The 24,271-nt window shown below is 44.8% G+C and overlaps 2 protein-coding genes across 7 annotated transcripts in view; both read right to left on the bottom strand.

Moving 5' to 3' along the window:
- Positions 1–8,144, bottom strand: part of FRRS1L (ferric chelate reductase 1 like) — a 34,727-nt gene extending 26,583 nt beyond the window's left edge. The window contains exon 1 of the mRNA XM_074330800.2: positions 7,750–8,144. Within this exon, the coding sequence (XP_074186901.1) occupies positions 7,750–7,987 (238 nt within the window). The 5' untranslated portion in view covers positions 7,988–8,144. The remainder of the gene's footprint in view (positions 1–7,749) is intronic.
- Positions 8,145–11,913: 3,769 nt separating this feature from the next.
- Positions 11,914–24,271, bottom strand: part of EPB41L4B (erythrocyte membrane protein band 4.1 like 4B) — a 117,219-nt gene continuing 104,861 nt past the window's right edge. For 4 of the 6 annotated variants that reach the window (XM_074330801.2, XM_074330803.2, XM_074330802.2 and 1 more), the window contains 4 exons: positions 23,551–23,667; positions 21,096–21,164; positions 15,697–15,842; positions 14,373–14,590 (listed from right to left, as the gene is read on the bottom strand). In XM_074330801.2, coding sequence (XP_074186902.1) covers positions 14,521–14,590; positions 15,697–15,842; positions 21,096–21,164; positions 23,551–23,667 — 402 coding nt within the window. In that variant the 3' untranslated portion in view covers positions 14,373–14,520. Of the gene's footprint in view, positions 14,591–15,696; positions 15,843–21,095; positions 21,165–23,550; positions 23,668–24,271 lie in introns of all 6 variants that reach the window. The other 2 variants (XM_074330804.2, XM_074330805.2) reach the window with 2 other exon arrangements.

The raw sequence follows: 24,271 nt of genomic DNA, 5'->3' as shown, positions 1-24,271 counted from the left end.
AGGAAGACCCACTGAAATCGACCATATACCGGAATAAAAGGAAGTCAGTCAATTACAGACTCTACATCACACAAATGCTTTCTGACGACAGTGTAATAAAACTTGAAATTAACAAAAGTATAGGTTGGAAAATTACCTGTGGCTGGAAATGAAGAAAAATACCAGCCAACATTAAATAATCCATACATTAAAGAGAAAATCATAAGGAAAATTAAGATACACTTATAATGATCATCAAAGCATTGCATGTCAAAATGTTCTGTATGGACCTAAAACAGAGCGTGGAGGGAAATTAATAGCTTTGAATACACTTACCAGAAAATACGAAAGAAAACAAAGGATTTAAGCATTCAACTCACAATGGAAACAAAAAAAGAAGGAAGTAATGCAAATCTGGATATGAATCAATGACATGGAAAACAGACACACAAATGAGAATGATTACCTAAACCAAAAGCTGACTCTGATAAAAAGTCTAAGATACATACTTTTCTGGCCAACACTAACCAGGGGGGGAAAGGTGAGGATGCAAATGAACTAAAGAAGGGGAAAGTTGGCAGGAGTGCTGGATTGGCTCCCTTTGCCTCTGTCTCAGCCTCTCCCTAGTGTGCCTGCCCATGGTGTTAGAGGCTAGCGTACCTACCACCTTGGCTCCTGAGTTCTGGATGATTTTGATTCTGTCAACTAGATGCATGACAACTGAATTCAGAGCTGGGTTAAGTAGAGCAAGGAAGTGGTATGGAAGACATTTACTGGTTTAATATTTAGCACCTGCTTTATTAAGATATAATTCACGTACCTTAGAATTCACCCATTTTAAGTGTTTTTAGAATACAAGTATTCACATGGTTGTGCAACCATCATCATAATCAATTTTAGAACATTTTTATCTCCCCTAAAAGAAATCCTATAACCTTTAGCTATTACCCAGCACTCTCATCTCCCCTCCCCACCACTCCCAGCCCTAGGCAACCACTAATCTTTGTCTTAATATTTACCTTTTCTGGACATTTCATGTACATACAACGTGGTCTTTTGTGACTTTTTCTTTCACTTAGCAAAAGGATTCTGAGGTTCATCCATGTTGTAGCATAGTTCTTACACACTTATACATACACACACACACACACACACACACACATTGGTTCTGTTTCTCTGAATAACCTGACTAATACACTTATCCACTTTATTTATATTTCTGAAGAATCACTTGGTTCCTATGTCATTAAATTTTGCTATATTTTATTCTTTTATTGTTTTTTCCTTCTACTTTCTTTTAATTATTCTTTCTCTGACTTCATAATTTTGGGGATTTCTTCTTTTCTTATATCAGCATTTTAGTCTAACAATCAACTGCCTCCAGGGGTTTCCACCGGGATATTCCACCAGGAAACCAATTTCCCAGGTCCAACACTGAGCTCCTCCACCTCCCAAGTGTCCTTGCGCTTACTTACATTTCCATAGCAGTCAAGAACCCCTCTACCCACCCACAGTCTCCCAACCCTGAAACCACAGTCCTAGATTTCTCCACCTGGCACATTTACTCAGTCATCATTCCTTTTCTTCCCACCTTAGAAACCTGAGCCTGTCTGTTGGCTATTGTACCATCTCCTGTCAGGTCCCCCCACCTCCCTTCTACTTCTTCCACCATATGCCATCTTTCTAAGGCAGAATCTCATCTTGTCACAACGTTTTAAAGACCTTTACTAGCCTCCCCCGTTCTCTCTCTCCTATACTTACTTGTCTCCATAGTTGTGAGATATATCGGTTAGACCACCCAGACATGGCCAGCTTTCCTTCCCCCTTAACTTTGTCCACTCACCCATTTTCTTTACTGATTTGGGTTTTTTTGTTCAGTTTCAGGGTTTTGGTGTTTTTTGTTTGTTTGTTTTAGCTGTTCCTTTCCCTTCTCGCTCCATTTTTGGTGCTATTTTTTAAAATCTTTGTTTCTAAAATTAAAAACTTGGATTGAGACCAAATAATATTGGCTTAAGGCAAAAAAAAATTTCTTTGTACCTTCTCTTTCTTGATTCTCATATGTGCCCTATAAACCCTTCTAATAACTGTTCTGTTTTGGGAAACAATTAAAGTCATTTTTTTTCTCCCTTCAGATATTCTTGTAATTTGAAAGGTACTTATTTTCTTGGTTATTTTTTTTTCAGGTTCTCAGTATGGTTTGGTGCTTTCCATTCTTGTCTAATTCAGGGCACTATCTGTTCCTTCTTTGCAATCCCTTGAGCCTGTTTTGCCATACTCCACGGGGTGGTTAATGGCTTCTGGTTTGCTATTTATAGTCTCTAATTAACTGCTTGGATCCCAGCCCTCAGGTATTAATTTAGTACTTGCTTCCTTGATGTTTTAACCAGAAGTTATCTGTTCAAATCTCTGAGAGCTACTGCATCAGCCTCTTTCTCTTTCTGGTCTTCCTGAATCATTGTTTCTGCTTATCAATCATATAATGAAGTAGAAATGTCATGGGACTTCGTAAAATAGAAAGCTACACACACACACACACACACACACTCTCTCTCTCTCTCTCTCACACGGAGCCTGTTTGGCAAAGCTTTCGCTGTGGCACTCCACCACTTAGGAATCGGCAGCTCCCAACTGCCTGCCCTACCAATTCCAAATCGCTCTTCTCAAGCTCACCCATAAAATACCCCATTCTGCTCGTCCCACTGCATTCCCTAGTACATGTCATGTCAAAGGGGCTCTCCATTCCAGGCCAAACGGACACCTTGCACACCTTACCCATAAAGTCATCAAATCCACGCAGTTCTCTACTTTCTAGCTGTGTTGACTTGAGCTACTTAAACTTTCGGTGGGTCAGTTTCCTTAATTCTAATGTGGAGATAATAGTAGTATCTAAGTCAGAGTGTTGCTATCAAGATGAAAGTTATTATGGATAAGGTACTTAGAACAGTGCCTGTCACACAGTAGGCACTTATTAACAGCTCCCGTTAGTGTTATTATTGGGCTAGGTTCACGGGGGATACAAAGATAAATTACATGTAGATCTAAATATGTACATTATTTTTTAAAATTATTTACCTTTTTTGGTGATTTGTTTCAGTTTTATTTTCCTATCCCAAGTTTCAGCAAGATTCAGAGATCATAAGCTATCTCCTGCCTATAAACCGTATATATACACTATTTCTACTTTTTCTTTTTCACTGAACAAGGTGATATTGTCTTTGTTCAAACCAAAGCACAAATGAGGAGCTACTATAAATTTTTAAAAAGGGCATGTGTGTGTGGTCTTTTATTCTCAGACAACGAATGTCTATGCACCATAAGGGGAAAAGCGCCAAAACATGTGTATCCCAAATGTTTATCCACATGCAATATATGGTCCACATGAGAAGAATATAAGCAGATGAAGGAAACTCTGCCCTTTTCTCCCAAGCTCTGTCTTCTCTTGACTGCCTTAATAGCTCTTTCCCAAGATCAGAAAAATTGTGGTCAGAACTCAATGGTCGGAAACTCTTGACTGGGCCACATTTCACAAGTGGTCCAATCACTGTGCTTTAAAGATAAGCAACCAGGCAGCATATGGCTCCAAGGGCAAGCCAGCTACCACCCTCCGTGTGGTAAGACTCAGGGTCTGCTCCTCAGACCTGGCCTGCAGATCTTTGCAGCAGGGAGAAGAGAGCAGGAGGCTTCACTTGGGGACTTAACCCTCAGCCAACACCCAGTTTGGTTTTTTTCAGAGAAGCCTCAGAATAGGCTACTTGCCCACAATCACGTGGTGATCTGTTCTCCATTCTGCTGCTGTCCTGAATACTATACAGATTCTAGTGGAGAACCTCAAGAGAAAGAGATATGAATGGCTGGGTTCAAGCACTAAGACCCTATTCAAACTCCTGACCGCAGAGAGCAAAAAGGGTCACGGCAGGGCTGGTGTGCTGTGCGAGGATATCCTTGCTAGTGGCAGGCGATGGGAGGGGAGAATCAGGGAAGGCTCCCTAAGAGATGGCATTTGAATTGGGCCCATAAGGATGAGTCGTATAGGCTAAGACAGTGGGAACCCTTAAGAATTCTCAAAACTAGCATTGTTAAACTACAAGATAATTTAAACTAAAGAATGAACACATTAGGGGATAATTAGAGATACCATATCAGCTAGTGTGCAGCCTCTGGCTTTGGGGGTTGCGGGCAATCTTGACACTGGGGAAATGGTCTCTGGATAGGGTGCATACTGGTCAGTGGGCTCTCCTGCAGTTTCAGTGAATTCTCCATCCCCACCCTCATTATTCTAATTCTCTTTTTCTAATTTCATATTGCTAAACTATCTTTTCATTAAAAACTCAGTTTCCTGGCTACTTTGACCCTGAGAAGAGGGTACCCTGCATAGAGGAAACAAGTAACCCCATCACTAGAAAAAGACCATCCCATTTGTACTGATAGAATAGTTTAAAGGTATTATTCCTACCTCTTCACTTGCCACATCCTACAAAAATCAATCGGTCTCCCTCCTTCCTTCCCCACTGAGTTCATCCCCAGAAAAGTCACCCACTACTTCTCGTTTCCTGCATCCACCAGCTATTTTGAGTCTTTGTGCTATTGGGCCTCACCATGGCTCGGGACACTGCTTCCTGACATCCTCTTTCCTTCACCTTCTGGCTGGGACACTTCAGGGACATTTCCTGTTCTGCTTTTCCCTCTCTGGCAGTACCCTTTGAGGGCAGTGTCACTGATTCCCCCCCCTTTCTTCCGCCTCCCCCCTTCTGTTGTCGTCCCACCCCAATGCGCCCTTCTCCCTGGCCACATGGCTTCCCAGCTAGAAGACTACCCCACTCTGGTTCAAGCCATTGTTTCTCAATCTGGTTGTGTAGGACACAGCTCCCTGGCCCATGCTGGTATTATGAGCCTTGCGCTCCCTCCCGGCTGAGGCAGTTGGTCGGTCTCCAGTCGTTGGTCGGCTGCTCACAGCAGCTCACGGCAGTTCTCATCAGCTGCCGGCCACAAACACTGGCTGCCAGCCACTTACAGCACCTTACGTCAACCTCTGGCTGCTCAGGGCTGCCCAGCTCCAGGGAGAGCTGTTGTTCACAATCTTAGCTGTAGATGGCGCAGCTCACTGGCCCATGTGGGAATCGAACCAGCGAGCTCCACATTAGGAGCACGGTGCTCCCACCACCTGAGCCACCAGGCCGGCCACTGATTATTTCTAAGGATCTTGGGAAAGTCTTTATTTAAGACCCACAAAGCTAAAGCCTAGGCCCAGAGTAATCTAGGGCACTTCCCTTGAAAGGCTCACCCCACAAACATCCCACCAGCACCCACCAAATAGTTGTAGAATGGGTATATGAAGATAAGTGAGCCGGTCAGAGAGAAGAGCAGAAGAATAGACAGTGAAAGCTCAGGGTGAGAGACGGGGAGGAGTGAGAGATGGCTGTAAAAGGAAGTCGGGCCAGAGAGAAAATTCCAGATGAAGGGGTTGAAGCTTCCTCCAGGGAGAAGGTTGGAACCATCACAGATATTTGAGGGTTAAAGCCGAGCTTCCAGTTGTATGTGCAGAATGGGTGAGAGGGGCAAGCAGACAAACTAGGAATTTGTACACACATGGCATGACCTGCTGCCCTGTGCGGTCACCTCACCTAAATGCATCCCCCTCTGTCTCACCAAAGTCTTTCACACTTTCTGGCTAATTCTATAAAGCTTTCCTATGGCTGCAGCTCACCTGATGCCCATGTTCATAAAACTGTCTAGATTATACAATTAACCTGGTCTTATATTGAATTAAAATAAGACAGGGTCTTATATTAATTTTTGCTCCAAAAGACACATTAGAGCTGATTGTCCGGCTAGGTCTTAATTTTGGGGAACACGGTACAAACTCACCTATAACATCTGACCTTGTTTCACTTGTTAGGTCCATGTGCCCAATGAGAATACAAGCTCTCACATGCCATGTCTGAGTCACCTGGCAATGTGCTAGCTAGGCTGATTATGAACAGAATAAATATGTATTAGATGCTTTCAGAAGCAGATGGACTTTGAAATATTTATGCTTTTTCAGAGTGACAGATTCTACTTCTGTTTGTTGTCCTCCTACCCCAACCCCCCCTTCTCCCTGGCCAAATGGCTGCCCAGCTAGAAGACTACATTTCCCAGCTTCCCTTGCAGCTAGGTCATATAATTATGTTCTTGCCCCCCCCAAAAAAAAGTAAACTGTGATCTGTGCAACCAGCCTAAAAGGAAATTGTTTGTCCCAAACATCCCTTCTATCTCCTTCCCTCAAGGTTGAACAAGCACGTGCAACAACTCAACTTTCACACAGATAAGGATAAAGCCTTAGGGGATGGTAGAGCAACGAGATGGAAGAAACCTAGATCCCGGAATGACCTTGGGGAACACAGCTGTCCCACCAGCCCAGACCAACCAGACTCACATAACACAAAAATAAACTGTCTTATTTAAACCACTGTATGTATGTTGATGTCTCTGTTTCAGCAGTTAAGCCTCTACCCAACTAACATATTTCCCCCAAATCCATTCTCTCCATCTTCCTTAATAATTCCAATTTTTAATCGGGCATATTACTTGCCAGCTAAAAGGCTACATTTCCTAGCTTCCTTTACACACATGAGTGACCACCTGACTAAGTTGTGGCTAATGGAGTGTAAGTAGAATTGTTGTATGGGGCTTCTGGGTAATCTCCTTATAGTCAGTGACTTCTTCGTCCTATTTTTCTCTTTCCTACTGTCTGGAAAATAAATGTAATAGATGGAGATCAAGCAGCCATTTTGGACCATGAAGTTACAAGCTAAGAATTGTGAAGAAGCAGAAGACCGGGATCCAATGTCTCTGATGACCAATTCTGGACTCCTTCTAGGTTTCTTTACATGACAGAGAAACTTCTATCTTATTTAAGCTATGAATGTTTGTTCGTTAAAGGTAGCTAGACCTAGTCCTGTGTAACAGATATTCCTAGCATCCTATTAGTGGCTAGGACACCCAACATTTCAACTTTTTTTTGGATATTCTTCTTAGCAGAAATAAAGGAAAATCACTACTTTCCAAACTGCAGGAAAAAAGAGGCCAATTTCCATTCCTTTTGAGCACAATGAGCTTGGCTTTTGGATTCACTGAAGCAGCTCTACAGGGTGGTCTATGGCTGACAAACCCTCAGTCTCTGGGCCCAACAGGCCCCAACAATGGTGACTCACCCTAGGGACCATAATATGCATAATAACATAAAAGAAGTGGGATGGAAGTAGACAAGGAGATGTGACCCAGCTCTGATGGCAGGGCAGTCAGCACAAACAGGGCACTAAGAGACTGGGGCGCTTGCCATTGCAAATCTAGGTCAATACGGACAGAGGGGAAATAAGGCAAAACCTCTCTTTAAGTCGGGATTTCTGCTACCCACCAGCTGCTCTGATCTCACACACCCCAGGCCAGATGGCAGCCTCCTCCCCCAACACACCCTACCCCAATCCCTTAACAGAAAGGGTGGAAGCCAGATGCTGAAAACTGGGAGGGCCCTTGGCTCTCTCTCTCCCGGCCTCAGTCTCCCCATCTGTAAAGCAGGCAGCGGGTGGATGCGCTGACAGCTCTCAAGGCCCCTTCTGTAGGCGGCTGGGGGTCTGCGCCGTGCGCTCTCCGTCCCGGCCTCGACTATACAAGAACAGCTTGCGTTGGCATCTTAACCAGTTCCTCACCCCCGCCCCCGCTCCTGCCACCACCCCCGTCCGCCACCCCGGGTGTCCCCTCCCGCAGCCTCTCATGCTCCCGCAGCCTCACCCTCCTCGGACAGGTAGCGCAGGTCATAGAACTCCCCGGCGAAGGTGCCGTAGGAGGAGTCGTGGCGCGGCACCGCCTCGTCGGTACCTGTGTCCCCCCGCGCGCGGCCCCGGGGTCCTCGGCCCCCCGGGCCCGCGCCGTCATCCGCCGGACTGGCAACGCAGGCGGCGGGACCCGCCAGCAGCAGCAAGAGCAGCGGCTCCCAGGCCCTCGGGCTCTGCCCGGGCGGCCGCGCCATCGCTGCGCACAGACCCCACAGCCAGGCCGCTCGGGCCGCAGCGGGGGCGCGGCGGGCACGGAGCCGGGACTTCGCCGCCTTCGCCGCCGCCGCCGCCGCCAGCACGCGCCCGCCCGCCCCCTGCTCGCAGCCCGCGCAGCCGCGGAGCCGTCGGCGCCCTCTGCCTCCAGGCCGTGGTCTGCGCATCCTCGCTGGGGCCCGGAGCCTCCCCCTTCTTCCGAGCATCCTCTTCTCGCCCGCCCTCTCCTTCTTAGCGCGTTCCCTTCGTCCATTCTTTCTCCCAGTCTCCCCATTTCTCCTACTTCCCTGCACGAGTCTCCCCCAGACACAGAGTTGGCCCTTCTAGACTCTTGCTACTCAAAATGTCCGCGGACCGGCAGCATCAGCATCCCCAAAGAGCTTGTCACCATCACTGAATATCATCATCCCACGGCAGATGCAGGAATTAGAATCTGCATTTTACCAAGATCCCCAGGAAACTCCAATGCACGTTTAAGTTTAAGAAGTGCTCCCCTGGAGGGTTTACCTTGGATACACCGTGTCAGAATTGCTGCCTCCCGCACCTTGTTCCAGCGCTTTTTGTTTTATATAAAGCACTTACTATACCCAGTATTCTTGGGATCGCCACAGAAGGAAATTAAAATAGCAAGATCCCCACTATATAGATGGGTAAACTGAGGTGCTTAAGAGAGGGGAAAGTTGAGCCCAGCTCTTGGGTTGGATTCATCAGCTTCCTCTCCAGATTTTTGGAGAGTGTAATCAGCAGAGGCTGCTGGCGCCCTTACATAACATACCCCCTTTAAAACTAGGCAACTGGTTTTACTGTTTCCCCACAACAAGCACGCACAGGCCCTGGCAAGTCCACACCTTGTCTGATGGCCACGTTGAAGTCTCCACTTTTCTCAAATCCATTCCTGTCACTTGCAATTCACTTTGGTTGATTACTCAGCCACCCATTTATTCACACCAAGCACTTACTACATGCCAGGTCCTGGAGTTCTTTTCTAATGGTGGTTTTGGAGTGGTAACACATTCAGAATGCTAAGCTATTTTCCATTAGAAAACATGGACACAATTCCTTTTGTGCTGGTAATGCAGAGTCAACATTTCAGCCTGTTTTTTTCCCATTTATTTTTATTTTCTTTTCTTGCATAAACAAAGAAAATAACTATGGAGGCAGAAACACATAGAGGTTCCAAATGCAGGCCCAGAAGTCAGACTCTGTGTGGTGGGGATCAGTAACCTCTGTGATGGCAGAGAAGGTTAAGTGAGATGATAGAGGGAAGGATCAACAGCGTTCAAGACTATAAACGGGCATGAATGAATGTATAAGATTATGAAATACAAATATTCAGAAGAAAACTCGTGATCTCAACCTTTATTGGCCCAGGGGAGATGGGAGACAGTGCTGTTACTAAAATAGTGAGAAGTGCTGTGCAACCCAGAGATGAAGTATTTGCTATTAGGTATCAGCTGACGTTGATAGTGGGTTGTTCAATTGAAGTTTAAACATGTTTAGCTGACAGGTGAATTAGATGTAATTCATGAACACCTTAGGTTTCACCAGGTCTTCCCATATACGTACCAGTTGTTGCAAGAAATCAGATTTATTGCTTGAAAAAGGTGAGACGTAAAAAATCAAAACAGACTTCTTCCCAAAAGACAGCTTTGAAGTGTATAAAATTCTAAAATACAAAAAAGCCAATCAATTGAAAATCTGTTAACATGAATCTTTAAAAAAACACCTCTTTCTTAAAAATTGAAATTCCGTTCTCTTCTTCTCCTGTTCACCAGGGAAAGTATGGTCAGTTTTAAATGGACCGGCGTTTAGCCAAAAAAAAAAAGGAAGAACCACATTTCTGATTTCAGTGTTGATTCTCTGGTCTGGGAAGCTAAGCTGTTACCTGTTACTCTTTTATTCTCTTGATTTCAATTTTTACAATTAGCAGTGATGGTGCCAGATAGAAGGTAAATGAGAACCAGGTCATTCTCCTGGCAAATTTGTCTGATAAAACCCCTGCCTAAAATAAAGCTTGGAGGTAATCTGTGTATTTCAATGATCTACTCATGTTGAAGAACCTGGGGTCCACAGACTCCAAGTGGGCTATACATGGGCTTCAGGGGTGGTGTGAGGGCCCTGTGAGAGTGCTGGAATAATGTTATAGTGAATGGATTTTCCTAGAGAGAGAATACCCCTCATTTTCATGGGTCACTCAAAGTCTTCATGCCTCTCGGGGGCCTTAGAACCTACTGCAGTTTCCAGTTCCCTACCTACCTGGCCACTTCCTTTCATGAAGTTCTCCCATCCTCTGAAATTGCCTTTTGGAATGTTCTTGTTCTTTCTGTTTTCTTACAAGATTTGAGCCCTGGAGGGAGACCTGCTCTCACCCTCAGCATATATCCCCTCTGAGTGACACTGCAGGTTTCGCAGAGGTCCTCTGCTCCCCAGCGATGTGAATCCATGAGCAAACAAGAAATAGGTGATTTCCTCTTTTGTGCACATTTTCTGGGGAAGAACTTTCCCTGAACATTTTGAGAACACTGGCTGAACAAGAGCCATCTATTCAAACAAGAACTTAGAGATGAACCTGAGTTCAATTTCGTTTTTAAGATAAGCCACCTTTATTTTCTCTTCTCATCAAAGCCATTTCTCTATAACTTTTTTTCTGTTATTAAAAACTCCCCCAAATCAATGCTGCATCTCATATCTGACCAATAACAGATTAGCCCATGCTTCTGATGGTCTAGTAATATATGTGATTTTGTTTCCCACTTTTGATTGCATCAGATATAAAAGCTGTGATCTTGGCAGTTCCTCAATAAGTTAAACATGGAGCTTCCATATGACTGAACCATTCCAATCTCAGTTATATACCCAAGAGAACTGAAAGCACATGTTCGTACAAAAAGTAGTACACGAATGTTTGTATTATTCATAATAGCCAAAAAGTGGAAGCAACCCAAATGTCTGTTAACTGATAAATGGATAAACAAAATGTGGTATATCCACACAATGGAGTATTATTCAGCCATGAAAAGGAATTAAATACTGATCCATGCTACAACACGGATGGACTTGAAAACATTGTGTTAAGTGAACAAAGCAGACACAAAGGACCACATATTGTATGATTCCATTTGTATGAAATGTCCAGAATAGGCAAATCCATAGACAGAAATCCCTAAACAGAAAATAAATTAATATTGCTGAAGGGTTGGGGGGGGAAAGTTATAGTGACTTTAGATATGGAGCATTTTTTGGAATGATGGAATTGTTCTGGAATTAGTGGTGATGATGGCACAACATTGCCGATATACTAAAAACCACAATATTATTCGATTATACACTTTAACATGGTAATGGTTAATTTCAAGTTCTTAAAAAGCTGTGATCTTTGAGAGGGTGAAAGAAAGATAACGATACCAGAATATTTCTGTGTTATTTGGGGATGATACAATTTGGGATACATTCACATGGTATCTTGTGAATGCTCTAAGACAGGGCCTAATTTTTAAAATCTTCACACATAAGAATCTCCTTTGCAGTCTGCAGCCCACATACCGAAGTCTGCAATCCACACACCCTGTGGGTTGCTGGCGTCCCAGGCCCCTTGCACTTGCTCTCCACACCCCCCAGGAGTCCGTGGCTCACACTCTGGAGCTTTTACTCTGGACTGATTATGTCAGCAAGCTGATTTCCACCCCCTGAACGTTAGTTGTGTGTGTGTGTGTATGTGTGTGTGTGTGTGTGTGTGTGTGTGTGTCTGTATGGTGCTGTTGTTTTGGTTTTGAGTACATAAAAAAGGTGAAGCGATTATACCAATTCACTTTTATCCCTATGAATCCACCCGACCCCATATCATCCCTCAGGTCACAATGCCAAGCACCCATCAAACATTTAAATAGGCAAATAACCAGGACAACTGTTGAAACAATGGAATCCTCTTGATTTTACTGGTTAGAGTTGAGCTGCCAAAGGTATTGGGTTTTCATATACAGTATTAGCCAAGTAGTTTGTGATCAGACTTCCAGTGACATCAACCTTTTGAAACATCTGTGAACCCAGGGGGACACGGGGGGAAGAAGCAGGAGACTCAGAGCCTCCTGAAAACAGCGGCCAAAAAGCCCATGCATCCCTCCTCAGAAACAGAGCCAGACTGACACAAATGTAAGCCTGTGGTTCCTGGCTTCTGCATGAAAACTTCTGTTTTGCCCTGGAGGCTTCCATCAGACAGCAGGAGGTGAAGAGCAGAAGACTCAGAAAGCAGGCGAGGAGAGGAGGAGGGTGCTGGATTGGCAAGAGGTGACAGGCCCAGACACAGGTATCGCCCGCCATACTGTACAGGAACACATTTTGCGTCATGTGCACAAGATAAAGAACGGCTAAAGCTGTTTCAAAAGTACAGCCAGGGGTCATGTGGCATGGGGCTAAAAGGTCCCAAATACCACAGTTGCCCCAGATGGCTTCACTGGTCGAGCAGACAGCAGTTAAGAGCCATCAATGAGAAGAGTACAATAGTCTGTGAAAGGCAAAGCCAAGCCCCACATACGGCTCCTGATGACATCACTGCACCACACTAAGTTACAAAAGGGGCTCATGTTTATAATGATGACCATGACTCATCGAGAAAAGGTTAAATACTCTCCAGGATACTCTGTTTACTAAGGCAGGGATGTGTATAATACGTTTTAGAAAGATTTCCCTCAGAAAAATATCAATAGTTTAAAGATTCAGCACTTCAAGGGTTAATCCTGTTATCTGAATATTTGCTTACATACCTCATTTTACAACAATGCTAGTAAATGAGGCGTTGCTCTTTTTAAATAATCATTAGTATCAAATTATCGGCACCATTCAGTTTTAAGTATAGGGACAGGAGAGCAAACTATATAATACAAAATAAAAATACAGTCCTGATACAAATATACGAGATCAATCCCACTTATCAAGTGGTCTTAAGAAATGGATAGACATTTTACACACAAGGAAGTACAGCTAGCTCATCATCACATGGAAAAGTGCTCAGCCTTGCTAGCAATTAAGGAAATAAAACAACCTTTCAAGAACAACTATACACACCTATTATAACACTAGCAAAAATAAATTAAAATGGCAAAACCCAATACTGGCAGAGCTATTGGTAAATATAAATGCTTATACGTTGCTGGTGGCATCATAAATTGTAAAGGGGATTCAAGCATTCAGAGTGGGTAGGGGGGGTTGAACTAGATGACCTTTAAGGTCCTTCCAAACCCAGAGACTGGATCTTTCTAGAAAGCAATCTAGCAATATAAAGCAAGAGCTATAAAATACTTCATGCTCTTTGACCTTGTGATCCCTCTTTGGAGATTTTCCCAAGGGAAGAACCCAAAGGAAGGAAATTTTTTTACAAAGACAGTCATAGCAGCACTATTTATAAGAGTGAAAAATTGGATAGAACTCACATGTCTAATAATGGGGAGAAGTGAGATTAGCCATGTTACATGGATATAAAGATATTTAAATTGGTGAGAGCAGGCTCTGCATTGAGGAGGAGCTATGTGTTAGGTGGAGAAATACAACCGAAGAGTATGCACACGCTGATCATAGCTACGTAAAAATGTGTGCATGCTTATTGAGAAAACTTGGGAAATAATTTAGAGGGCTAGTTTGTGATTAGGGGGTTCCTTTATTCCTGCAAATTTGTTCAAGTGCATAATAAAAATTTAAAAACGTATTTCTTGAAACTATATAAAAAGAGAGCAGAGTTTCTTCTGGTCAAGGTTCTATCAACAGGATATGAATTGATCAACTTTAGAAATAATTTCCCTTTATGGAACACCCAAATGAATCCTGACATTGAATCATCTTAACCTTGTAGGGATTTTTAGACAATTTAAGCTATAATTTCCTACTTTGGGTTCAATGATAAATTGTATGTATCCCAAATAATATCGTATCTAACAAACTGACAAGTGAAGTTATGTTTCAGATGAAGCCGCAGTACATTAAATCCTGATGATAACAACTTTCTTTTTAGTTTATCTACTCATGTCTGAGTAAAAAATGAATGTTAAGGACTTTATAAGATCTGTGTATCTACCAATGTAACTGAAAAAACAGCAATAAAGAATTATTCTCTCATTAAAAATGACTCTTTAACAAACAGTCAAAGCTTGGTGTAAGTTTCAATCATACAAAATCACATGGTGGAGATTGATAGCAAAGGATTCTGCGCCATGTTAATCCCTGTGGTCATTAATATATACACACAGGTACCTCTGTAAAGGAATCCCCATTTTCCCATTTTTCTTCTCCAAGGCTTACAAGTCCTGTCTCAACTACATTGAGCAGTAGAAAAACTCTAATACTCAGGAGACCTAAATTAACTTTTCCAATAAAAGTCAAGCCAGAAGTTGGCTTCCTCTACCCATGGAGACCTGGGCAAACAGAGCACACGTTTTGTGCGCTGTGCTGGAGTGAGCACACAAAGCCCGAAGAACGAAAACGACAGAAGGCACCATGCCATCCTCCAGGCAACAAGGGGAGAATTTCACAGTTCGGTCATCAACAGTCTTTTCATCATTTTCTCTCTCTCCAGTTCCTGCCGGAGCGTCTCTGCACTGAAAAAGAGTAGGTGACAAAATAGTGAGGTAAACCCACACAAATGAGAAGCGTCGTCTCCCAGATTCTTTCGTGATCACAGTTCGTGATCACTTTCTCTTTAAGGCTCCTTAAGGATACCCTACATTTACTATCATTGCAAGGACCAGAAATTGTCTAGCTACCTATGGGCTTCCCTCACCAGCCTGAGAGTGTCTCAAGGCACCGCTCCTATGAGCATTCACCTCTGAAACCCCAGAACCTAGCACAGGAGCTGGTGCATAGCCGCCTGTCAGTAAGGGCCTTTGGAATGATTCGAAAGACGTCCAGGGGTGCGACTTCTTTAACGCATGCTTTAAATTGGTTTCGCATGCATTTTCTCCCAGAGTTCCCGCCTATGTTTTAATAAATAAAATTGAATGAAATAAAACTGGCTGCTTTAAGAGGTTGCTTCTGACTTCTTGGCCCTCAGGACCAGTTGCCTAGCTATGGAATCTGTCACACACCACCACCACCACCACCACCACCACCACCACCACCATCACGGAAATACACATCTTTAAAGGTATAACCAAGTTTTTAAATAATTTCATTCAGGGTAGAAATAAACTATCAATCTACTGCAGTTAAAAAAGCTCTATATAATCTTGCCCCAACCTGAACTTCACAGGCCTGCTCTCCTGTCATTTACTCTGCTAAGACCACACCAGCCCTCTTATGTCTCCCTAACCATGCAGGCACGGTTCACCTCAGAACCCTTAGACCTGGCTGTTCCCTCTGGCCAGTATCCTCTTTCCCCAAATATCCACAGTTTGCTCCCTCACCACCTCCAGGTGTCTGCCACCTCGGTGAGTCCATCCCAGCATGTCCTATTGCCCTTCATGGTTTTATTCACACACACTTATTTAATGTCTGTCTCCCCTCCCCCAACACTAAATTGTGAATTCCACACAGGTAGGACTTTTATCTGTTATATTCACTGCACATCCCAAGTATCTAGAATACTATCTATCCTTTGAAGACATTTCCATCAATACAGAGTAAATGAATAAAAGAATGAATAAGAGGTTTGTAGGCAACACCAACCCAATGAGCCAAAAACCTGTGCCTGGTTTCCTATACTCACCTGGCTGCCAGAGAAACAGGCTTCCGCGTGGTATAGATGGTCTGCACTGTGGAAATGGTCTCTGTCAAAGGCCTCAGGGTCACTGCTGGAATCAGCGGGGAAGACTGGCCAGGACAGCACTGTAATTTACTGTCTCTAAAGTCTGCCTGGAGAGGAAACAGAAAAGAGGAAATCAATCTCAATTTGGATTCCATTTTCACACTGTCAGCTGCTCCGTAAGCGTTACTATATAATTCCTGTTATTTTTTTTAATAATAGCTAAAATCAATTTCCATTTATTAAATAATTTTACTTTGTGCCAGAAACTATGCCAAGCACTTTACATACATTATCTCCTGACAATCCTTTAAGGTAGAGATCATATTTCATCACATCTTAGACACTGTCAATTGTAAGATATACCATTTTTGTATGTGCCACAGAGAAAGAAAAATGTGGCCATTCAAACTTTGTCACACCCACTACTGTAATGAGTTTCTGATTTCAGAGATGGTAAAAGGTGAAAAAAATGTGCAACTTAGAACTGATTTTATGAAAAAGGAAAGTGAGGTTCAGAGAGGTTAAGTAGTTTCCCAAGGTCACACAGTAAGTGTTCACCAGTATTTAGAACCAGAGTGAGTTGACTCCATGATTGTCATTTTTTCACCACTATCACAATGGTCCCCTAATTATGGTCCCCAGACTAGCAACATCAGTATTATCTTGAAAGTTGGTAACAATGCAAATTCTCAGGCCCCACCAAATACCTTTGGAACCAGGATGTCTGGGGATGAAATCTGGTGATCTGTGTTTTCACAAGACCTCTAAGTGACTGTGATACAAGGTAAAGCTTGAGAACTTCTGGTCTAGAGTACACTGCCTCATTTGGAGAGCATAACTGCTGTTGTTCTCATTGAATAGAATGATATGCTTATTCCTTTTATATAGAAAACTTGGAAGATATATAAAAGTAAATAAAGGAAGAAATTCCATAATCCCTTACTGTCATTGTCAATATATTTCCTCACAGTATTTTCTCAATGCATGCTTTTTGTTTCTTTTGTATCCTTTTGATAATGCCAGCTATATATTTTATAACTTGATTTTTCACATTAGTTCCCGGTCCGAGCCTCAGAGAAATTTATCACATGGCTTTCTAAAGAAGAGGATTTCATCTTCAAATGAGCACTATATCCGTGGTGACTGGACAGAAGATGAGCTATCTCTCCTAGAGAACCATAAAAGCCACTGAAAATATCACGTACAGTTATAGTTCTCCATGGGTATATCTGGCTTGAGTAATGGCGAGAGGCTTGTCTTTGATGGGGTCCTGAAAGGCTATTGCTGAAAGATGCAAGCCCCTGTTTGTTTTACACCTATCTCTAGAGGGAGAACTGACCTGGCCTGGAAAGGAGCTGTGCTAAAGAACTGACCATGAGAACAGGAGCAGTATGCGGTGTTTACCACAAAGAGCTTGCACACACGCCATATGGTTCACCAGCTCTTTCTGGCTCGTCCCTTTCCAGGTACCTGGTAGCACTGCACGTGCCCAACCTCTTTGAAGTTAGGCATGGCCACATGCCTTGCTTTGGCCAAGGAAATGTGGGTTGAAGTGCCATGTTTCATTTCCTCTGAAAGATTTAAGAGTCAGTGTGTAGTTTATTACCTTTTCCCCTCTTCTGCCGCTGTGACTAGCAATGGTCCAGATGGCAGCTGCTCCCTTAGCCTGGGTCCCAGAAAGAGAACAACCCAGAGCAGAGCCCTCAGCCCACCCATGACAGCCACGCAGCAGAGTAGGAAATTCAATTTGTCATTATAAAGCATGGCTTAGCCTATGGTTCCTGATACAGGAGCTGGGGTAAGATGTTATTTTGTTGCTTCAGTGAAGTGGGTTGGAGGTTGGGCTTTTGATGCCACTTTTGATATTTTTCTGGAAACAGAGGGAAATGCAGCACAAAGGCTATGGTGGGTTAAAGTCTCAGCCTGAATCAAGGCAGTGGCACCTAACTATACGAGCAGTCATTGTATTTAAAAAATAAAAAAATTTTAATTGGGGGGTATCGGGGAACTGTGTATCTTTCCAGGACCCATCAGTCATTGTCCTTCAATCTAGTTATGGAGGGCACAGTTCAGCTCCAAGTCCAGTTACCGTTTTCAATCTTAGTTGCAGGGGGCACAGCCCAGCATCCCTTGCGGGAATTGAACCAGCAACCTTGTTGTTGAGAGCTCACACTCTGACCAACTGAGCCATCTGGCGCCCCCCCCCCCCCCCAGTCATTGTATTCTTCAATACCATGCATTCCAGGTGAAAGAAAAAAGCTAGCTTCACTTGAGAACAATGCTGGAGAGCAGTGAAAATTACTAATATTATTAAATCTCAACCCTGAGTTCTCCTCTTTTTAATATTTGTTGAATGAAGACACGAACGAATGAATGAACTTTCACTGGAACAAAGCAGATAACAGAGGGACAGACCCAGGTTGGGAAGAAGAACACTGGACATTAATTTGACTAGAGCCAGCCAGGGGCCCTCATCCTGGATGGACCAAGGAACTCAGCTGAGTACAAAGCAGAAAGCCAGTTAATAGTCATGAATACAAGGTAGAAACTGGTTTTAGGATCAAGCAAGGAGCCCAGTTGTTGAAACCAGGCTCAAGGTCAATGCCGAATCAACTGCCAGACCAACTTTGTACAGTTTCCTGGCGCTGTTGAACTCCCCAGTAACTGTGGCCAGGATAGGTCTGTAGGTCTGTGGAAAGACCAACCCTTCAGCGAGGTCAAATATCTTGACCTTGGTAGGGAGAAGAGAACATGACACACAGGGTGAGAAAATTAGGAGGCTGAAGCCTTTGAATTTGGCTTCAGTTACTATCTGACTGTCAGTAAGTCCCTAATTATTATCTCCAGTCTAGTGTCGCTCTCCCCTGAGTTACAGACTTAGATAGCCAAGTGCCCATTCATTGTTTACATCTGGATGTTTCCAAGGCCTTTCTAACACATCATGGCCATAGGCAAACTCATTATTCCTTCCAATCCAGTCTTCTATCAGATTTCCTAATCTCAGTGAATGAACCCATTATCCATCCATGGTCTGCAAGTCAGAAATCTGGGAGCCATATTTTATCCTCTCTTTCTCTTATCCAATCCAATTCCTTACCAGCCTCCTAAATATCTCCCCATCCATGTATCTCTCTTCATCTCCACCATCAAAACTTCTCTGGATCAAGCTCTCTGCCCTCTTGCCCTTGAACTGCTGCCCTAGATTTTTAAACTATTGTCCTGAATCCACTTTGGACCAAGCTCCCAGTGCTGTCACAGGGAACATTTCCAAATGCACCTGCCCTGTCACAGCACTGCTTAGAGTCCTTCAAAGGCTTCCCATTTCTCTTAGTATAAACATCAGAGTCCCAACTGTGGCCTACAGGGCCAACATGGTCTCCCCTCTTCAGTGTTTGTCCCTTCCTCTCCTCCCCCCTTTCATGCTCCACTCCCTTGCTCTATGAATTCTAGTCCCACTGGCTTTCATTTCAGTCACTTGAACACAGGATGAATCTCTCCTGCCCCAGGATTCTGATTCATGCTGTTCCCTCTGTCTGCTCCAGCTGCCTTCAAGCCACTCTTGCCCAGTTCTTAAAAGTCCCAGCGTGGTTTCTGACATTGGCTTCCTTCTCCATCTTGGCCCCCAGCTTTTCAGGAAGGGCTTTCCTGGGTGTCTCACGGCACTGCCAAGACTGGGCAGGAGGCCAGAGTGCCCATTATGGCCAGCTGAGGGCAGAGGAGCCAGAGCTTCCAGCTGGGGAGCTATACCCAGCAAAACTGCAGGGGCAGGATGAACATGGGGCAGTAGCATTTAACAGCCTGGCCCAGTCCCTGTATCTTTGCCCTCTGGTTCTTAAAATGCAGGTCATAAGCTGGAAACAGCTTATGACCCTAGAAAAGAATGTTCTAGGAGACTGTTTTTGCCTCTGCCTGGATGCTGAAACCTTCCCATCTGTTTGTCCTCTGAAACCTGAATCAGCCACTACTCATGCCTTCCCTCTCCATGTGGCTGAAGCCACCTCAGGCGGTGACCATCATCCAGCTCATGAGACTGTCCTTTGAGCTACCGCAGGCCACCCACAACCCACCCCACCAATCCTCTAGATTGGCCAGAAACCCTTTGGAAGGAGCCTTAGGAAGCATCTGGTTCTGGGAATTACAAACTCTATCCCTGGGAGGAGCAGAAGGTGAGAGGAAAGAGGAGGGACTTTGGACTCCCTGCTCATGCTCCATACAGACGCTCATTATACACTGAGCTTCTGCACAAGCTTCCACTGAAAGAAAAGAATTCCACAGCTGAAAAGAAGCCTGAAAAATCATTGGACTCTCTCATGCTGCAGTTGAGGAAACCACAATATTGAAATGTTTTAAAAACATTTCAACCGTTTGCAGAGAGTTTAAATAAGCTGCCCAGCCACACAGGGAGAGGTGACGCCTTGCAGCTGTTTGTCACAACAACCTGCTCTTGTGAATCCCACTGCTCAGCCTCTCCATCCTTGAGAAACCACAGTCACACTTGACATGGGTGGGATGGTCGGTGGCAGTAAAGTACTTCCAAGTTCTCGATCCCTTTGGATCCTTCCTCACCAGGATACAAGGAGGATATTACTGTGTCCACTTTAAAGAAGAGGAGATTGGTGCTTAGAGTAGTACAGTGACTTACTTAAGATCACACCATTATCAAGACGCAGGTCCAACCCCAAAGAATAAAAAACAAGGACTCAAACCAATACATGTATATGCAGAGTCACAGGGCACTGCTTACAATAGCCAAAAGGTGGAAACAACCTAAATACCCATCAATGAATGAATGATCGACACACTGCAGTCTATACATACAATGGAATATTATTCCACCATAAAAAGAAATGAAGTTCTCATATATACTACAACATGGATGGGCCTCGAAAACGTTATACTAAGTGAAAGAAGCCAGACAGGGAAGGTCACATATTATATGATTCCATTTATAGGAAATGTCCAAACTAGGTAAATCCACAGAGACAGAATGCAGGTTGGTGGTTGCCAGGGGGCCAGTGGGAGGGGGGAAATGGGGAGTGGCTGATTCATGGGTACGAGGTTCCCACTGGGGGCTATAAAAATGTTTTGGAACTAGATCGAGGTAGAAGTTGCATGACTCTAAATGTACCGCATGTCACTGAATTGTCACTTTTAAATGGTTAATTTTATGTTTGTGAAGCTCGCCTCAATAAAATAACCGAAAGATGGAGACCCCCCCAAGCCCCCAGCTGCTTCCTAACCTCACAGAGTTCACAGTGATCAAAAGAAGCTGTCGGCATGGCTGCCTGGCATTCCACAGAAAAGCACGCCACGTGGGAACAATGCCTGAAAACATGGACCAGTTTTCTGGATCTACTTACAGTAAACTGTGGCCCTGTAACGAAAGGATCAGGAAATGGGGTCACTGTATCAGCCGGGAATGTTTTGATCTTCAAAAAAGAGAAAAGACAAGAATGTTACTTTCAGATTAGAACACAAAGTTTTGAAATCTTTGGCAGCGCACTTTTAAAACCAAACTGAAGGATTCAAGGGAACACACGCAGAGACTTCCTTGCTTGTGTAAGGAAACACACAAAGGTCCCTCAGGAGTGTTGCCAGAAGTTGTATCCGTGCCCATCATTGTACTGTAGACGGGGACTCAGCAGGGATGACGGGCTGAAATCTCGTGTTTGTGGGGCAGCCCGCGCTAACCTCGCTCTGGAACTCCCTTTACTGGCATCTGCCTTGGTCTCCCAGTCATGCTGGGCTCTATGTGTGGCCTGATCCACAAAAGGCCATGATCAGGATGTATAATGAGGCTGCCTGGGGTGGTTGCTGATGGCTTCTCTGCAGCTGAGGGGAAAGGACTAGAGGCTGCTGAGACGTCACATCCTGGGACAGTCAATTACAGTGCACAGAAGAGTGACTTACCTAAGATCACATTATCAGCCTGGACCAGGAGGCCTGGACTAATTGGGCCGAAAAGCATTCCCTACCCGTTCCCTTTAGTTGTTGCACTCCCTGTAAAATCAGGGCAACAGAGGGAGCGCACATAAGCATGTGAAAATCCCACTACCATGGCCTCTGGGAACAGACGGCATGGCGAGCAGAGGTGCCTCGTTCTGGGGTGGCTACAGCACACGGCTGTTCTGAACGAGGGTGGGTGCATCGGCCTGATCAGGTAGTGGTGGGCCCACAGGGCCTTTGCTCCCGTTGTTTCTCTTCGGTCACTTTGTCTTTGACCTGCAGGCCTTAGGGAATGGGAGGAAAGGCGCTTATTTCTTTAAGCTGGCCTAACGGACTGCCAGCCGGCCCAGAGACCTGATGACTCGGAAACCAGCTGTGTGTGCAGCCCCCAGGACACACCGGCTGGTGAATGTACACTGTGCCTCCTGCCACTGGAGGGCTGCAGCCAAAACACTGAGGCCACCACGGCCCTTTGTGTCTCACAGGCCCTGCCTATGGACCCTGGGACAGCTACTTGATGCCCTTGAGTCAATCTAATGGGGAGTAAGGTAGGAATGAGTGACAGCACATCAGACCAGATACAAATCTGCTGAGGTTTCTGAATGGGTAGAGTGGTCTCCACCCAACCGATCTGGGATGACAGTGTCCTTGCAGGGTACACTGAGATGTCCAGGCTAAGCCTGCTCCCCTTCTCCCCAAAATCTCTTCTGCCTCTTTACAATTCTCCAAATTCCCAGAATGGACCCCACACAGCCTTAAGACTCATGTGCCAACTCAGATTGCTGGCTGCCTACAGCCCAGCAAGAGAAGGACAGGGTGCCAAGCTGTGTGGTGCATTCTCTTCTCATGGCCTAATGGCTCAAGATGGTGTTCTGAGGCCAACAGCAAAATTAAAAATAGCATGCAGATAAGCCTCTCAGACCATCGGGAAGTAGAAGGGGAAAGAGGTTTACTATTGCTCTTAAAGAAATGTGAAAGTTGGCAACGCCAAAGGATTATTTTGTACCTGCTCTAAATAAGAAAAAAATATATTCCAACAGTTATACTCTGTGTTGCTCAGCTGTGGCCAAGCAGAGTCACTCTTCTGATGGCGCTGTCCCTGGGTGTAACCGCTCTAGAAAGGGAGCAAAGCCAAAGTCGCAATATTGAACCCAGTAGAGTCTATAGCCTGAGAAAATAAAATGCCTGATTCAACAGCTACATGCGTTCCCTCCATAGTGACAAACTAGACACCAAGCACGCGTCCTGTGGTAAAGAATCGGTTGGGTAAATGGTGGGCCCTTCACTTGATGGAATACAAATAGTCATACAGAATATGGTAACAAGAACAAGAAAGGAACGACACAACCTTAAGTGAAAAACAGGAGATGACATGGATCCTATGATTTAACTATGTAAAATTATGAATGAATATGAATACATATTAGCAAAACAAAATTTGCAAACATGAAAAAAATAATTGTGATAGGTTGGGGTTATGGGTGATTCCTTTCAAGTCATTATGTAATATTCATATTATCTTGATAAATAGCAGGAAAGACAAGCTTTAAAAAGCTTTTATTTTCAATATCAAAGCACCTAAGATTTTTCTTTCTGGGTAAAGCATCTATGCTCATCAAAGCTCTAGGAAAACAAAGTCTTCCTGGTTCTTGAGACCTAGAGACAGAGGGGTAGGACCGCAGCCCTGTGTCGCAGTTGGACCAGGGCTGGCTGATCTCCAAACTCTGCATCCGTCCTGGAGTGAGAGCACCTGGCAGCAAGTCTCCTCTGGAGGTCTGGCGCTCGTGTACACCCACGAGGCCGCCTCCTGGTGGCTCCTGCCCACCTCGCCTCTCCTGGCCAGGCCCCTCTCCCTGCCAGGGTACCTACCAGCCTCGTTTTGATTGGAGGGTACATGCAAACTCCAGTGGTCTCTTCCTTCATGGGGAGAGAGAGTGGAGGAGAACAGCGAGAGTGGGCACAGTGGGGGGCGCTGGCGGGCTCTGCCTGCTCACGAGGAGAGGAGAGAAGGGGAGGAGGAGGTGGTGAGAGACAGGGAGGAGGAAGAGGAGATAAGGGAGGGGGAAGAAGAGAAAGATAGCACAGTGCAAGACGGATCTGTCAACTCCAGGCTGCTCTCAAGCCAGCCTCACCCGCAGCCTACCTCCAGCCTCTGGCCAAATGGCATCTATTCCCTCCCTCCTCCCTCCTGTCTCCACCTTCTCTCCTCCTCTCCAGCCCTCATCTGTCTTCTGTACTATCTGAGCAGGACGCCACATCAAAACCCCACTCCCGGGGCTGGCAGGTAGGGGCCATCTCCTGTGCCAACTGAACAGGACTGGCAGTGGCTTCCTGGCATGCTGCTGAGTGTTCTGAAGCATTGCCCAGGCCAAGCCAAAAAGAGAGCTGTGGTGAATTAGTGATGCCGGCCATGGTGGCACTACGGGGAGTGGCCACACACTTGAGAGGGTTTGCCTTCCAGGCCAGGTGGCCTCCTGTACTCTGCTAAATAAGGGCCTGCATTACGGTGTATCGGTGAGTTGGTGTCCAACAGAATGCTCCAGGAAAGAGATCTATCGGCGAGGAGGAACCCAGAGTTTAGGGTTTCATC

The sequence above is a fragment of the Rhinolophus sinicus genome, chromosome 16, assembly GCF_057876585.1.
Source record: "Rhinolophus sinicus isolate RSI-liver-muscle chromosome 16, RSI-T2T, whole genome shotgun sequence".
Taxonomy (NCBI): domain Eukaryota; kingdom Metazoa; phylum Chordata; class Mammalia; order Chiroptera; family Rhinolophidae; genus Rhinolophus; species Rhinolophus sinicus.
The sequence above is the reverse complement of the archived record's forward strand: the minus strand, read 5'-3'. Positions and strand labels throughout refer to the sequence as shown.